This window comes from Pseudorca crassidens, chromosome 16, assembly GCF_039906515.1.
Source record: "Pseudorca crassidens isolate mPseCra1 chromosome 16, mPseCra1.hap1, whole genome shotgun sequence".
In the NCBI taxonomy this organism is placed as follows: Eukaryota; Metazoa; Chordata; class Mammalia; order Artiodactyla; family Delphinidae; genus Pseudorca; species Pseudorca crassidens.
This window is the reverse complement of record NC_090311.1, coordinates 26550586-26567980: the sequence shown is the minus strand read 5'-3', so window position 1 is coordinate 26567980 and position 17395 is coordinate 26550586. Positions and strand designations below refer to the sequence as shown.

Sequence of the window (17395 nt, the reverse complement as noted above, 5' to 3'; positions counted from 1 at the left end):
CTCCCAGAACTCACATTCTTGTTATTAAAAAAGAAGGCAGGGTTACCCTGGTGGTGCAGTGGTTGAGAGTCCGCCTGCCAATGCAGGGGACACGGGTTCGTGCCCCGGTCCGGGGGGATCCCACATGCCGCGGAGCGGCTGGGCTCGTGAGCCATGGCCCCTGAGCCTGACCGTCCAGAGCCTGTGCTCCGCAACAGGAGAGGCCACAACAGTGAGAGGCCCGCGTACAGCAAAAAAAAAAAAAAAAAAAAGAAGGCAACCTCAGTAACAGGGCTCTAAGCCCAAACAAATGACCCAGAAAGAGCTACTCCATCACTGCCAATTACCAGAACCATCAAAACTTCTTTACTTTCCAGGATCTTTGTGGGTGAAGGGGTGAAATGGAGGTAAAAAGAGGGTCATTGGGACTCCCTGGTGGTCCAGTGGTTAAGAATCCACCTTCCAATGCAGAGGACTGGGGTTTGATCCCTGGTCAGGGAACTAAGATCCCACATGCCACAGGGCAACTAAGCCCATGAGTGGCAACTACTAAGCCCGCACTCCACAACTAGAGAGCCCATGCACCACAACTAGAGAGAAGCCCGCGTGCCGACACAAATATCTCACATGCCACAACTAAGACCTGACAAAGCCAGATAAATAAAGAAATAAATATTTTTAAAAAAGAAAAAAAGGTCATACCAGCATATCCAAACCAGAAAAATGGCTTATGATGTTTCAAATTAGCTTTGACGGGACCCAGACTAAAGTTCATTCTGGAGAGATCTATTAACGGATTACAGTGCTGTAGAAGTTAGCTAACAGTACACACCCTGACATTAACCTGTTACTTCCTCAAAGATGGAATCTATCAACTAAAACCTGACAATCAGAAGGCATAATGAGGGTGTGGTCAAAGAAATACATTTGCTTCTCCCCAGTGATAGGCAGTGCAAAAGAGTAATGATGATGCTCCTACCTGACATTCCCAGTAGCTTACAGCAGAGCCCCTAGGCCAGAAGAGAAATGCCTTTGCCTGCAAAATTAGATTCATAAGACTCTTCTACCTATTCCTGGCCAGAGTTTCTCTGGCACTATCCTCCCCTTCCCCTTAAGCTGATAAGCAACTCTTGTAGAAAAGCCTGCAGCTATCTCTCCACTTAAAAGAAATTGTTACTGAAAACAAAAATAAGGCATATTTCATTATAAACATTTTTTTAATTCAGAAAAGTACAAAAAAAGAACAATAAAAACCAAGTTTAATCACACCACCGGGAATTCCCTGGTGGCACAGTGGTTAAGAATCCACCTGCCAATGCAGGGGACATGGGTTCGAGCCCTGGTCCGGGAAGATCCCACATGCCACGGAGCAACTAAGCCCGTGCACCACAACTACTGAGCCTGCACTGTAGAACCTGCGAGCCACAACTACTGAAGCCTGCACACCTAGAGCCCGTGCTCCACAACAAGAGAAGCCACCACAATGAGAAGCCCGTGCACACCACAATGAAAAGCAGCCCCTGCTTGCCACAACTACAGAAAAGCCCATGTGTAGCAATGAAGACCCAACACAGTCAAAAATAAATTAAAAATTTATTTAAAAAAAACAAAACTCTGCAACAGTCTTCAATATCAGGGTTGAAACTGTTGGATAAATAAACTATTTATTAAAAATGAAAAAATAAAAATAAAATAAATAAAATAAAATGCTAGTGTAGTTTAAAAGCTATTGGTTATGGGCTTCCCTGGTGGCACAGTGGTTAAGAATCTGCCTTCCACTGCAGGGGACACGGGTTCAAGCCCTGGTCGGGGAAGATCCCACATGCCTCGGAGCAACTAAGCCCATGTGCCACAACTACTGAGCCTGAGCTCTAGAGCCTGTGAGCCACAACTACTGAGCCCATATGCCACAACTACTGAAGCCTGTGCGCCTAGAGCCCATGCTCCACAACAAGACAAGCCACTGCAATGAGAAGCCCACGCACCGCAACATAGAGTAGCCCCGCTCACTGCAACTAGAGAAAGCCGGCGCACAGCAACGAAGACCCAACACAGCCAAAAATAAAAAATAAATAAATAAATAAATTTATTTATTTAAAAGAAAAAAAACAACTATCGGTTATGGAAAACATTCTGGGGACAATTGGGAAAAACTAAATATGGACTATTACATGATATTAGAGAATTACTGTTGGGAATTCCCTGGTGGGCCAGTGGTTAGGACTCAGTGTTTTCACTGCGGTGGCCCAGGTTCAATCCTTGGTCGGGGAACTAAGATCCCGCAAGACGTGTGGCACGGCCAAAAAAAAAGAACTATTGTTGATTTTCTTAGCCTTAATGATGGATATCTAGGAAAATGTCTTTAATTTTGAGATACATGCCAAAGTACTTCTGGTGTGAAGGTAGAATGACGTCTGCAACTTACTTTAAAATTATTCAGCCAAAATAAGAATAACACAGAAATTTAGAGATAAACCAAATATGGCAAAATGTTAATGGGTATATGACTGATCACTGTATGACCCTTTCAGCTTCTCTGTTTACTGGAGTTTTTTCATTTACAAAATTGGAGGAAAAATGCTACCTCAGTGTCAGCATGAAATAAAAGGCTCATTTCCAGAGAAACTTAAAACGGGGATATATTCCACTTATATGAGGTAGTCAAATCCAAAGAAATAGAAAGCAGAATGGTGGTTGCCAGGGATTGGGAAAAGGGGAGAATGTGAAGAATAGGGAATAAGTTTTTAATGGGTACAGTTTTAGTTTCACAAGATGAAGAGTTCTAAAGATGGATGGTAGTAATGGTTGCATAACAATGGGATCGTACTTAGTGCCACTTAAAAATAGTTAAAATGGTAAATTTTACTACAATAAAAAATATAATAGAGATAAATAAATAAAAATTGTAAACATATAAATCTGGTATAAAGAAAAAACTAGGTTTAAAAAAAAAAACCCTGAGATGTATATACTGGACAGAATTTGCTGGGCTTCCTCCCAATCCCTTCTTCTAGCCCAACTATTCCACTACCCTACCACCGATTAGAAGATCATAGAGGGTTTCCCTGGTGGCGCAGTGGTTGAGAGTCTGCCTGCCGACTCAGGGGACACGGGTTCGTGCCCCGGTCCGGGAGGATCCCACATGCTGCGGAGCGGCTGGGCCCGTGAGCCATGGCCACTGGGCCTGTGCGTCTGAAGCCTGTGCTCCGCAGCGGGAGAGGCCACAACAGTGAGAGGCCCACGTACAGCAAAAAAAAAAAAAAATCATAGAAAAATCATCAACAGAGGAAGAACAGGACACTAGACAGAATAAACTCAAACTTTTCTAATACCTATTTCTCTCCCACTTCCATTCTGCATTTCAGGGATGAGTACTGACACTCCTGTTTTAAGTGTTAAAGAGCACAGTCCCTCTGAATCGCACCTCTTCCTACCGTACTCTGTACAATAGTCCTAATTCTCACTATGAGCTGATGTTTTCAGTTCTTGTCCTCAAAAGGGAATTCCCTGAAACATGCTAATCCCCTCACTTCCCACACACAAGAGTCTGCATCTACTTATCAAAATCTGCTAAGAAGACTTGCTAGTTTTTGTAGAGATCAATTTTTTTCCTGTTCTACTTTGGAGCACTCCCCCTCCAGCTCCAGGTTTCCCCAACACCATCTAATTGTCATCTGGCAATAAGAAATCACTGTTTGCCAGTAATCAGGACCATCACCTTGCACAGGAGGTCCCAATGGTAAATCTTGTCAAAGCTTCAAAGTATTAATGCTGCTCCTTGCTCTAGCTAAGCAGCTACCTGCCACCTCCTGCTTCCTAAGTCCCCAAAGTAGCATGCCTTACCTTTGGTGTCCTGCATGACAATCGAGCTATACTTTAAGAAGGTTATCAGTAGATTACTGGTCTGTACATCTGCATCCAGTGGGAGTTCCACAGAACTTATAACTGGAATAAAACAGATGAAATGCATTTAGCCTATAACATATTCCATCTAACACTTCTACCTATACAGACAGCCAACTTGCCAGCAGGCAAGGAAATCACGAAATAATCTTTTTACACAACAGAGGAAAGACCAAGTGCTTATCATAAAACCTTTATCTAGTCTTCCTAGGCCTCTACAGCCCTTCCTACCCCCAAGATTAAGCCCAATGCCCTTCTCTCCTACCTAAGAATGTCAGTCTCCAGAACAGTGCTTTTCTCCCAACATCCTAAGAAGAGTTTTTTTTTTTTTTTTTTTTTTTTGCGGTACGCGGGCCTCTCACTGTTGTGGCCTCTCCCGTTGCGGAGCACAGGCTCCGGACGCTCAGGCTCAGCGGCCATGGCTCACGGGTCCAGCCGCTCCACGGCATGTGGGATCTTCCCAGACCGGGACACAAACCCGTGTCCCCTGCATCGACAGGCAGACTCTTAACCACTGCGCCACCAGGGAAGCCCTAAGAAGGGTATTTTGATTCCACTTTCTAGCCCCAAGTAATCCAAAAGGGTTCAAGGCCCTTCTTAAAAGCAATTTAATTTGTACCTAAGTGAAAGAGCTGTACTGAATATAAATGAGCCTTGCTTTGATGAGTCTACCGCTTAAAATAAATGACAATTCATTCCTAATATGGAGAAATATTGCTCAATTTTGAGAATAAGGTTTTAGGCTGGAAATACCCAAGATGGAAAGGAAAAAAAGTTAAGGCAGAACTACATTCAAATACTATTTTTTTTTTTTTTTTTTTTGCAGTACGTGGGCCTCTCGCTGTTGTGGCCTCTCCCATTGCGGAGCACAGGCTCCGGACACGCAGGCTCAGCGGCCATGGCTCACAGGCCCAGCCGCTTCACAGCATGTGGGATATTCCCGGACGGAGGCACGAACCCATGTCCCCTGCATTGGCAGGCGGACTCTCAACCACTGCACCACCAGGGAAGCCCTCAAATACTATTTTTTAATCCCTTCCCCACCTGAAAGGTAACCTGAAAAGGAATACCAGACTAAAGATAGGTGGACATTACTGATTGGGACAGAGTTTTATATAACTAGCTGCTTGATGTTTCCAAGAGAAACTACCCCTGCTCACATTCTCTGTGTCACAGTCCCAATGAACAGTAAGGGACCAGACTAGGGCTGACAAAGGACAGCCCTAATATAGATTTCCCAAGTTTCTAATACTTTACACGAGACTCAGACATCTTGTTAAGTACTTTTACACTGTCTAAGACATAATATATAAGCAAAAGGAAGCTCGTGATAGCCCAGACAAACTAGAGAATCTATAGCTTTCTGTTGTATTTTCACCTACGAAGACTCAGCTGAGTTTGGGATATTATTCATAATATGTATTCATAACGATAATGAATCCCTCTGGAGTTATTACGATGTATGCAGAGAACATTTATTAACAATGGGAAACATTTGCATATTATGGATCCAAAATACATAGCAAGCACAGCAAAAAGCCTTACGAGAAGCAATTAACATGCCTAACCCTTGGCTGTTTTCCCACAGTTCAGCCCCCAAGAACTAATAAAAGACAAATATATTTTTATGTTGAAATACTAAAAGGTCTTAATTCATGTTATGGGTTAATGACCTGAGACTGTCATTTCAATCTACAGCCTATTCTGAAGCTCAGAGCCCATAATCATTCCTTTGTTCAATACAAAGAGGCATGTAACTGGTTAGTGGGACTTTTTTCCCCACTCAAACACAGTAATAACTAAAAAACTGCCTTATATATGTAGAAATATAGAAGTATATGTATTTTTAGTTTACCGGAAAGTCCTCTCATGCCAAGGCTGAGCAGTCAAATGTCAAGTCTGAACTGGAAACAAATGTTACAGCTAAACTGCTGGCTTTTAAAAAATAATGGCTCCAAAAAAAAAAAAAAAAATGGCTCCAGTGACATACCTTTAAATATAACTAGGCTATTGAGCACCAGTTATATTAAAAACCAATGAAAAACCAAAACTTGAAAACAGGGTTATAATACTTAGACTCGAACAGAAGGAAATGAGTTAGGAGAGAAGAAAAAGAACAAAATAGAAGAGATAGAATAAAATCCCTCACAAATTAAAATCTCCTTCCTAAGGAAGAGTTTATTCCTTGATCTTTGGCTTCATAATTCTTCCCAGCAGCCTTTGTCAAGGGAGACAGTCACTTGAAAGTGGGCTGACTCCAATCTTCCCACTAGAAAAAATAAAAGCTCACTGGTTGTAAGTAAGCACAAATCCTGCCATTGCATAATCAAGTGTGTGGGTGGAAGTGTTCCCAATGAACAGTTTGAAAGGCATTTCTCTGAAGCATCCAAACCCCAACATTGCATGGAACTCAGATACACACACACACACATACACGCACGCACGCACACACGCACCTACATACACGCCTTTTGATATCCATGGTAACCAGGCAGGCTTCATCGTTAAAGAGAAAGATCAGTATTTCCATTGGAATATTTGGTGACCTGAATAAGCAGAGACAAGTAGGCAATCCTGCTACATGTTCCTTCTCATTAAGATACAGGTGTGCCCCGCTTTTCGAAAGCTCATTTTTACATAAGCCACTTTGCCTTTACGAAAAACCTACATTAGTATCTGTTTTCGCTAATGGAAAGAATCCAAAGAGAATTTCCACTTTTAAGAAAAAAGGCGGGACTTCCCTGGTGGCGCAGTAGTTAAGAATCTGCCTGCCAATGCAGGGGACATGGGTTCGAGCCCTGGTCCGGAAAGATCCCACATGCCGCGGAGCAACTAAGCCCACGAGCCACACCTACTGAAGCCCACACGCCTAGAACCCGTGCTCCACAGCAAGAGAAGCCACTGCAATGAGAAGCCTGCACACCGCAACGAAGAGTAGCCCCCACTCACCGCAACTAGAGAAAGCCCGTGGGCAGCAGCGAAGACCCAACGCAGCCAAAAATAAATTTATAAAAAAAAAAGAAAGAAACAAAGAAAAAAGGTGAAGTGGGGAGGGGCAGAATAGGGTTAGGGAATTAAGAGGTACATACTACTATAGAAACTAAATAAGCTACAAGGATATATCACAGGGATTACAGCCTACATTTTATAATAACTATAAATAGAGTATAATCTTTAAAAATTGTGAACCACTATTTGTATACCTGAAACTTACATAATATTGTAAATCAACTATACTACAATTTTTTAATTAATTAATTAATTTTAAAAAAAACAGACAAGAGAGGGAATACCCTGGCAGTCCAGCAGTGAGGACTCTGAGCTTTCACTGCAGAAGGCCCAGGTTCAATCTCTGGTCGGGGAACTGAGATCCCACAAGCCGCCTGGCCAAAAAAAAAAAAAAAAAAAAGAAAAAACAGACAAGTGATAACAAGTATTGGTGAGGATGTGGAAAAAAACGAACCCTTGTGCACTGTTGATTGGTGTAACCACTGAGGACAACTGTATGAAGGTTCCTCGAAAAATTAAAAACAGAACCACCATATGATCCAGCAATCCCACTTCTAGGTATATATACAAAAGAAATGAAAACAGGATATCAAAGAGATATTTTCACTCCCGTGTTCATTACAGCATTATTCACAGTAGCCAAGATATGGAAACAGCTTAAGTGTTCATCTACAGATAAATGGATAAAGAAGATATCATATATATATATATATATATATACACACAAAGGAATATTATTCAGTCACAAGGAAGAAGGAAATTCTGCCATTTGCAGCAACATGGATGGACTGGAGAATATTATTCTTAGTGAAATAAGTCAGAAAGAGAAAGACAAATACTGTACTGAATCACTTACATGTGGAATCCAGAAAAAACTGTCAAACTTATAGAAGCAGAGAGTAGAATAGTGGTTGCCAGGGGCTAGGGGTGGGGGAAATATAAAAAGGTTGGTAAAAGGGTACAAAATTTCAGTTGTAAGATTAATAAAATCTGAAGATCTAATGTAAAATACAGGGACTATGTTGATAACACCATGTTGTATTTGAAATCTGCTAAGAGAGTAGAACGTAAATGTTCTCACCTCCTCCAAAAAATAAAAAGATAAATATGTGAGGTAATGAATGTGTTAATTAAATAGATGGGGGGAATTCTCTCACAATGTATATGCATATCAAATCACCTCAATAAAACTGAAAAAAAATTTAAAGAAAGTATACATGTTCCATTTTTTTTTCCTCACATTTAGACGATGAAAAGTAGAAAAAAAAAATCCTACCACCTACTAACAACTAGAAATGAATGTAACAAGAGACAAGAGTTGGGGGCGGGGGGGAGAAAGAAAGAAAAAAGGCAAAAAATGAAAGTCGTGTTCAGCGTTTGTTTTAGAGCAAGTTGTAACAGAGGCAGCGAGCATCCCAGGCAGTTGAGAGTGGCACCACCAAATTCCTTCCCCAGGAGCTACACGCAGCATCTAAGTATCAAGCCGCCACAGCTTTAAACTGTGAGCATCTGTGCTTTTTCTAGATTTCCTTTGTAAACCTGTTAGCAAGATGTGTCCTCAGGTAATTGCTTCTTTGCTTTACGCCTTTTCGGCTTACAGAAGGTTTCATGTGAGAGCTCTACTTTCAGACAGCAGGGGAAACCTGTATTTTGGAATTTGACTTTCAATTCTAAACAGATCCAATTTGCTGCCATAGACTTGAATATCAGTGGCACCCCCCAGTCATGCTTTTATACCAATAATGCTTGTACTATCTTGAAATGCTAATGCCACAGGTGTTATATGAAACTTTGAAGAAGAAAAAGCAGATCAAAGACAGTCATGTCATACAGACAGGAGGGAGGCACAAAGAAAGGATCAAAGTTAGATTTCCTGTACTTCTTTACCCAAAATGAGGTCAACATTTGAGGCAAAACATCAAATATTAATGAAGATTATTTTTAGGTTAAGTTATTCCATCAAACACACCCAGCTGACAATAGAACCAATTCAGGCTGACACAAAGTTTATCAGGCAAAATTCATTATTTCTTTTCTGTTACCCTTTTCTTAAGTGCCAGTGGTAAGTGGAGATTTTTTTGTTATTTTTTTAGGGAGGGAAGTCTTAAACACCCAGCAAACTCCCAATTATTATGCACTTGTCATTTTTTAACTGGGTGTACCTGGCAGACACATAACAGTGAGCAAATCCCAGGTTCACTTTCTCATCCATTTATTCAACAAATATTTACTAAGCAGTGACCATGCAGGCACTATGCTGGGCAATTAGTGGTAAACAAAACAGGCATGGTCCCAGCCCTGATCCATGTTGTGGTTTTTAGTCTCAACTCTCACTAACCTTAGGCAAACCTCTTATTTCTCTGGCCTCAATTCTCTCATTTGTCAAATGATAACAAGAGATAATATTACTATTTTACATTTATTTTAGCGAGATATTCATAAAACATCTCATCTGAGCCTCACAAGTACCCTGACAGTTTGGCAGGACGGACATCACTGACCTCTGAGCTCCCTTTTAAATCTAGCATTCCATGATTCTACAGCCATTCCCTGAGGAGGACAAGCTGGAGTTATATAGCTTCTTTACAGAAAAAAGCATTTGACTCTCTTTTCCAGACTTTTCTTTGGAGCTTCATGAATCCTGAAGGACAGTTCTTCAGATAATTTCTTAAGCAAAAGAATTAACAATTGTGCTTTTTGTTAAAAAAAACAAAAAAACCAAAAGAACTATGCTCACCCCTGAAGTTTCAAGATCATATTCGTCAAGAAAACAAAGGAGATGGTGGACTTACCATCAGAGGAGGGCGGCGTGGTCCCCAGTGGTGTGGCTGGGGTTGCTGGAGCAGGGCCGACGGGGGTTGTCACCAAGCCCATTTCTGGATGACTCTGAACGAGAGCACAGATAAGGGTAAGAAAGAGAAAATCCAGTTCTGGGTATCCTCTGCTTATCCTTTCTGGTATTCCTGGCCTCATAATTAGACAGAAAGCTCACTGAGGAGGGACTGCTTCTACATTTAGTTCCTATGAGTACCTGATTACTGTTGATGCTTGCTAAACTCTAATGAGAAGCTCTGCAGGCTAGTTTTCTTTAAGCAACTAAGTTCCCATTACATAAGTTTTTCTGCAGAACCACATGAATAAAAAACTGGGATAGGGGCTTCCCTGGTGGCACAGTGGTTGAGAGTCCGCCTGCTCATGCAGGGGATAAGGGTTGGTGCCCCGGTCTGGAGCCTGTGCTCTGCAACAGGAGAGGCCGCAACAGTGAGAGGCCCATGTAAAAAACAAAACAAAACAAAAAAACACAGAATTATTCCACACACACACAAAAGGGAACTTGCTGTCCTATTTGAACCTATCTGAGAAGGGACTATTCTTATCAGATCAACCTAAAACATATCTACAGACTGTTCTAATGACCACATAGTTGACTAATAAATGCAGGTGAGCCAAGGAGATAACAGGTACTATAAAAAGAGCTATGCAGAGGGCAGCCTTCCCATTTCACAACAAACAAGAGCGTGTGGGGCTGGGAGGCAGAGACATGGGTGAGACATCCACTGGGGACCAAAACAGATAACTCCTCTTTCCCTTACCTTCCTTAGCCATCCCTGCCACATCAGCTCTTGAAAATTGGGCTGAGTGGTGGCTACTCCCTTCTCTTCCCCAACAACTTTACCAGATTTTACCCATCTCACTTCTTCCTTTAAAATCAGTTACAGAATTCAAAAAGCAGACAAGGAACACCCTGAGAATAGTGGGTAAAGTCTCATGTTATCAGTCATGAAAAATGATAAGTCCCTCTTAGCCAGACCCTCAAACCAGCACACTGCTTTTTGACCTTATTTTTTTTGTTACTGAAACTCAGTGGATCCCATACACATCTGCCCTTTGAGAAAAAAGCATAAGCAAACTTTCCTGTAAAAGAAACCTTCATACATATTTTAAACAGTCTGGCTTTAAAATAAAAACACTTTATCAATTTTTTAAGACAGCTTTCATGAGCATCACTCAAGTTTTCAACCTATTTAAGTTCCCTTCTGTACCAACTACCGAGGCTATCCCTTAGGCAAGTGATCCAGCACTCAGGATTCTATGACTTTCTGCTTTCAATATTTGTAAACTTTTTTTCTTTTTTTTGGTTAACAGCTAACCTTACGCTGCATAAGATATTTTGTACTCTTCTTCTTTGGACATGGGTAAGATAATAAGATAAGTGACGTGGCCTATTTTATCTCCGGTTGTAATTCCACAGAGGTTTAGAAAGCAGAAAGCCTGTTATAAAAATCCATATGGGCAGATAATACCAAGGGATTTCCGGTGAGCAAAATGCAGTAATCTCATCTCATTTGTTTAGCTGAATCAGTAAACTGGTCAAGACCATTAACTTTGCATGTTATCAGATCCATTTCAGCACCAGATGGAAACATACATATTTGAGGAGAGCATGAAGCAAAGGCAACTGAGGCAACTCTTTATAACTACCACTCACCAATGCAAAGTAGGGTTTACACGGCACAGCCATGTATGAAATTCAGGGAGAAAAAGAATTGAAGTTTTTAACTTAACCAACCTGGGCTAACACTGTGATAAAGTTCCGATTTAAATGAACAGCTTCGTAAAGTGCCAGAAGGATGGCCTCGTTGGTTCTAAAGAAAAAGAGAACAAATTGGAGAGTCTCTTATAATGAAGAAGTTAAAAGAGTATAACCCTCAAGGTAAGATTTCACTCCAGCTCCTCACTATAAATCCCTTTGAGTTTCTAATGCTCCCTTTATTTCCTTTTGGGGCTTATGTAAAGGGTATACAGTCAGAGCTTTAACTTTAATTCCTTAGAACTAGTTCTTATCTACTTCATTCACTATTTCCCCCTCTCGCTCTTCCACCCCAATCCAGTTAAGTCTTTAACTGGCTCAGACACCAAGCCCTCTTTCATTTCATTCCAGAGACAGCTGGGAACCGTTTTTCAGCTTCTTGGGGTTCGTTACATGTGACTGAAGCAGAGTTTTCTAAGGTTCCATTATTGTTTAAAACTCAAGAAACAGTTGATAAATCACCAAAAAAGTTTGAATCTATAAAAGATTAGCAGAAGTAACGTTTCACACTTTCATATCCAGTGAGAGCCCACACTAATGTTCAAGTCACCGCACAAGGACGTCAGCCACTTACTGCACTGAGATTTTCTCATGGGCATCTGCTATGAACATGCTGCCCACCTGTGGAAGAAAAGGGGAATTGCAGAGTTATATCAGGGAAACGTGAGAGGTGCTCTGTGCCTACAAGCCTTTAATCAGTCAAAAAACAAGCTGCTTGGAACCCTGCCCCACCAGTCACACACAACAAAACCAGTTCACTTTGAAGATCTTAAAATAATCATAAGTAATAAATGAAACAATGAGAGCTCCCCTAACTTGTCTTTACTTAAAGGGACTTTAAAAAGCAAAAAAACAATCCCACTACTTTTGTCCAGCTCTCCTTTTTAATGCATAAGTTTAGTAACCACTGACAACAAGTAAACGGCAACCTAAACATCCTCATCACTTTGCATCTGCCCTTGAATTTGCTTATTTGAAGTCAGGAACTAACTCACAAAGAACAAGGAAAGCAGGCTGTTCATCCAACACAGAGCCATCTTTGGAGGAATATCCGGGTTTCAGACCAGAACTGTCTAAATGAAACCTACCGTCCATCTTTTACATCATAAAACCTTTTGTTTGTGACCTAGCTAGGGCAGTTGAATAAGTAAATGGAGTAGATTGCCTCCAATATGTGTGATATCAGAGGCACTGAGATAGATGCCCATCCATCTAAGAATACCTTTTCCACCTACTTATTGATGCCCAAAACCATGCAGCTGGAGCTTCATTTATTTGGTAGAAAACCTTTTCTTCTTGGCTAGAAGGCAAAGGTCCCTGGGAGCAATATAATTATATCTAATTCATCTAATCAAACACCAATACAGCACTCACACTGCTCTGACATCTGAGGGATTATCCATTTGTGCTTCAGAGTTAAAGAGTTTATCAAGTCCTTTCCTTGACAGTAGGCTCTGAGAACAAAGAAGGCATAGATATTGTGGGGGAAAAGTTGCCTTTTGGGGGACAAGATGGGGGGACTGCTGTTTCTTGCAATGAACTCAAAATCTGTCTTGCTCTAGGGCTGATTACTTGAATACTAATGCCCAAGAAGACAGACTTTCTGAATCTAAGTTCCAAGACTCCTAGATTTATATCTTAAAAATCAGTCCCAGATTATCTGGCCTAAAATGCCTATCGTGCTAAGGTTGAGATACCTTGCTCAGGAGTCTTGCAAACTGAACCAATAACTTTCCTAAACTATGGACCTCTCAGCCCAGACCTTAAGCCTTTAGATGAGTGGCTCAGATCACTGCACCAATCCCTCGAATCCAGGACCAACTACAAGAGATGAAGGGGCCACTGCAGACAGCCAAGGATCACTCAGGGTTGGACTTGGATCTAAATCCTCCTATTCTGTGTTCCATAGCATCAGTCCTCAAACAGAGCCAACTCTTTAGGAAGCAAAAGTCTGGCTTAATATGAACGCTTTTTTTGTTTTTGTTGTCTTTAAAAAATTGAATTGATTAATTGGAAAAAAAAAAAATTCTAACCCTGGTGGTCCAGTGATTAAGACTCCATGCTCCCAATGCAGGGGGCCCGGGTTCAATCCCTGGTCAGGAAACTAGAGCCTGCATGCCACAACTAAGACCCAGGGCAGCCAAATAAACAAATATTAGAAAAAAAAATAAAAATAAACTTCTGGGGCTTCCCTGGTGGCGCAGTGGTTGAGAGTCCGCCTGCCGATGTAGGGGACACGGGTTCGTGCCCCGGTCCGGGAAGATCCCACATGCCACGGAGCAGCTGGGCCCGTGAGCCATGGCCGCTAAGCCTGTGCATCCGGAGCCTGTGCTCCACAACGGGAGAGGCCACAAGAGTGAGAGGCCCACGTACCGCAAAAAATAAAATAAAATAAACTTCTGAGTCTAAATTTGTCTACCCCTGCAGATCTCATATATTTCTGAGCAGGAGAGAAAAAACAAGTAGGACTTACCATATTTGTTAAAGCAGAGAAAAAACCGCCTTGGTGTTCTTCTTCCTTGTCTTTATACTGCCTGAACAAAAATAACTAAATTCAACTTTAGTATTATTTATCACGTGTCTTTGTCCTTGGCATACCAAGTGGTAATCAGAGCAGCTCACTCGCAGAATTCACTGACTCCAAAAAACAAAAGCGTTATGACAACCCAGCCACTGCAGTTTCCCCTGCAAGCTAAGAGGCACCCATCTGCTCTTGAGGTAGCGTGTACCAAAATGCCCAGCTACTTCGGGAGAGTCTTAGAAAGCAAGCTGCAAAAGTGTGAAACTGCTCTAACATATGGCTGATCCAGTTATTTCCCAAACAGACTATTACTTGAAAAGTGTGACAGTAAAATTAAGGCTGTAACAGTGAAAATCTTGTTTGTTTTTGAAGGAAAAGGAGGGAAATCTGTGAGCTAAACTATTTGTGGAGATGGGACAGATTTGAAATCCCAATACCCAATCGTGTATAAGCAAAGTCTGGAAAGGAGTAAGAAAGATCCTGCCTGGTCCTTGCCAGGATTAGATACACTTCTGGTTTCCATTCACTGAATACCAAATCCTTCCCCATCCCCAGCAAGAGGGAAAGCAAGCATCAATGAAAAGAGCCCCCAGAACAGACAGGGACTCTAGGAAGCTGCAGTTGATTACTGATGAAAAAGAAGTATCTGTCAAACTAGAACTAATTCAGTGCTTTCTTTTCTTTTTTTTAAGCATACAAAAAGCAGTGTTTCACAACCTTTTTTACATAGAAAACGGTATTTATATGATACATTGGGCTAAATGGAAGAGCCTGCTTATGGCTGGAAAACTAGTTAAAATGCTCTGCAATAAAATACCAAAGGTTGCATAAGAATGTTTGAATGTAAGAGTTGCTTAAACAAAAGATGGACACTAACATGGTGGCTACTTCTCCCCAGTGTTAAAAACAACTGCTGATAAAGCCATCAAGCCCAGCTAGAACAAATGTATCTGCCAGCAGCTGTACCTCTAAATACTCTTCTAGGATAGGTAAGAGACGTTCACCCAAGAACTCTTAACAAACCTGTTTCCTACTCAACCAATTCAAACGAAAATTAGACCCTTCCCTTCTGGAAAGGTGGACTTACCTGTTATACTCAGATAAAGCTTGAGCAATCACAAGCCCCATTCCCTAGAGAGAAAAAAAAGATAGCACAGGTGAAATAAGGGGCTGTTGGTGATACTATGACTAGACCACAGAAAACACTAATTACAGTGCCATGGTCCAAGCCCAAGAAGTTCTACCTGAAAGTAGGCAACAAGGACAGGAATTCTGAGAGACATTGTCAAAGGATCAAAAGGAACTTCTTTGGAAAGATTTTTCTGATCTAATTATCTTACTTAAGGGTTCCAGATACAATTAAAATAGAGTAACAAGGGATGAAACAGACCAGCTCAGACCACTGACAATTTCACTGGGATAATTTTCACCTCAAAAGAAAAGAGTGAGTTAGAATCTTCAAACAAAAAGCTCTCGAATGTCTCTAAGACAACCCATAATAAAAGTGACGAGTCCCACATTAAATGAAGGTGCAGGGACTTCCCTGGTGGCGCAGTGGTTAAGAATCCGCCTGCCAATGCGGGCGACATGGGTTCGAGCCCTGGTCCAAGAAGATCCCACATGTCGCAGAGCAACTAAGCCCATGCGCCACAACTACTGAGCCTGTGCTCTAGAGCCCATGAGCCCCAACTACTGAAGCCCGCACACCTAGAGCCCATGCTCCGCAACAAGACAAGCCACCACAATGAGAAGCCTGCACACCGCAACGAAGAGTAGCCCCAGCTCGCCACAGTTAGAGAAAGGCTGGGTGCAGCAACGAAAACCCAACGCAGCCAAAAGTAAAATTAAATAATTAATTTAAAAAAAAAATGAAGAACCTGTCATTGCTTCCCCAACATTGATTAAAAAAAAAAAAAAAAGAATCCGTCTGCCAATGCAGGGGACACGGGTTCGAGCCCTGGTCCCGGAAGATCCCACATGCCGCGGAGCAACTAAGCCCGTGCGCCACAACTACTGAGCCTGTGTTCTGGAGCCCGCGAGCCACAACTACTGAACCTGCATGCCACAACTACTGAAGCCTGCATGCCTAGAGCCCGTGCTCCACAACAAGAGAAACCACCGCAATGAGAAGCCCGCGCAACAACGAAGAGCAGCCCCTGCTCACGGCAACTAGAGAAGGCCCGTGCGCAGCAACGAAGACCCAATGCAGCCTACAATAAATAAATAAATAAATTTATTTTTAAAAACAAAGACAAGCTACTCTCAGGCCACAGGAAAACAGGAATGTAATGGGAAGAAGCATCCAATAAATATCAATTTATTAACTTTCCCCCTAGAAACTGCTAAGCGTATCACAAAGATCAATTAAGGCCACAAGGATGAATCATGTGTGCTTTTTTTTCAGAAGAGAAATTAGAAGAATGAAGAGGGCAAGATGGAAAGAGAATAAAGCCAGACACCTGGTCATCTTCTTCCTCCCTATATTCAGAGATCAGATGTTATTTCCCAAACCTCCACGGATATACGTAGCAGATATATATCGTCCTCCATGTTTCAGCTTCACCAAGGCAGGCTATAAATATAATCTGGATGGTTCTACAAGAAGAAATCTCTCAACATTGAGTCATCTAAGCTTTTCTTTTTTTTAATTTCAGCTTTATTGAGGTATAAGTGACACACAAAATTGTAAGATATTTAAAGTGTACATCATGGTGATTTGATATACCATCTAAATCTTATTCTTGGAAATGTAACTTCTTGACTCTGTAGGATAATCAACCTCAGCACACTACAACATGAAATATAACTGACCATTTCATCATGACTAGCAAGCAAATATCCCCTCACACCTTCCTTCCATGATGAGAAAATAGAAAACAGTAAGACAGTAGCACTGATACTCTAAAAAGAAATACCTATTCCCTCTTTATAGCCAGATGAAATTAACACACTAGCTCTCTACTCTCTGTTCTAAATATCTACTAAAAGTAAGGCCACCAAAGGCAAGTAATTAAAACAATACACAAGGATCCAGATACTCACATTGAGCGTGGCTTCATCATCCACAATAGACAGCTTCACAATATAAGGATTCACAGACTATTAAACAAGAGAAGAGACTCCAGGTGAGTGTGACCTAGTTAAGAACCCATTAGCTATTTAACAAAGTGTTCACAAAAATGCTTCCGTAAGGTGCTCTCTCTAGAGTGATGCTCCTAATACCTATGCCCAACTATCTTGCCAGGTGACTTCCTCCATTTCCAGTAAATCTCTCAGTGTGCATGGGCATTCACCAAGCATGCACAGATACACACACACACACACACACACACTTCTGTTCTACCCACATTTTCCTCTAGACTGAATCAGCTCAGGCCTATGTCTGCCACTTC

General features: G+C 41.5%; 1 protein-coding gene across 9 annotated transcripts in view; it reads right to left on the bottom strand.

The window, feature by feature from the left end:
• ARMH3 (armadillo like helical domain containing 3) overlaps positions 1 to 17395 on the bottom strand; it is a 173601-nt gene that overhangs the window by 119176 nt on the left and 37030 nt on the right. For 7 of the 9 annotated variants that reach the window (XM_067709617.1, XM_067709614.1, XM_067709616.1 and 4 more), the window contains 7 exons: positions 17046 to 17102; positions 15091 to 15134; positions 13956 to 14016; positions 12057 to 12103; positions 11462 to 11537; positions 9684 to 9777; positions 3823 to 3924 (listed from right to left, as the gene is read on the bottom strand). In XM_067709617.1, coding sequence (XP_067565718.1) covers positions 3823 to 3924; positions 9684 to 9777; positions 11462 to 11537; positions 12057 to 12103; positions 13956 to 14016; positions 15091 to 15134; positions 17046 to 17102 — 481 coding nt within the window. The remainder of the gene's footprint in view (positions 1 to 3822; positions 3925 to 9683; positions 9778 to 11461; positions 11538 to 12056; positions 12104 to 13955; positions 14017 to 15090; positions 15135 to 17045; positions 17103 to 17395) is intronic. The other 2 variants (XM_067709609.1, XM_067709608.1) reach the window with 2 other exon arrangements.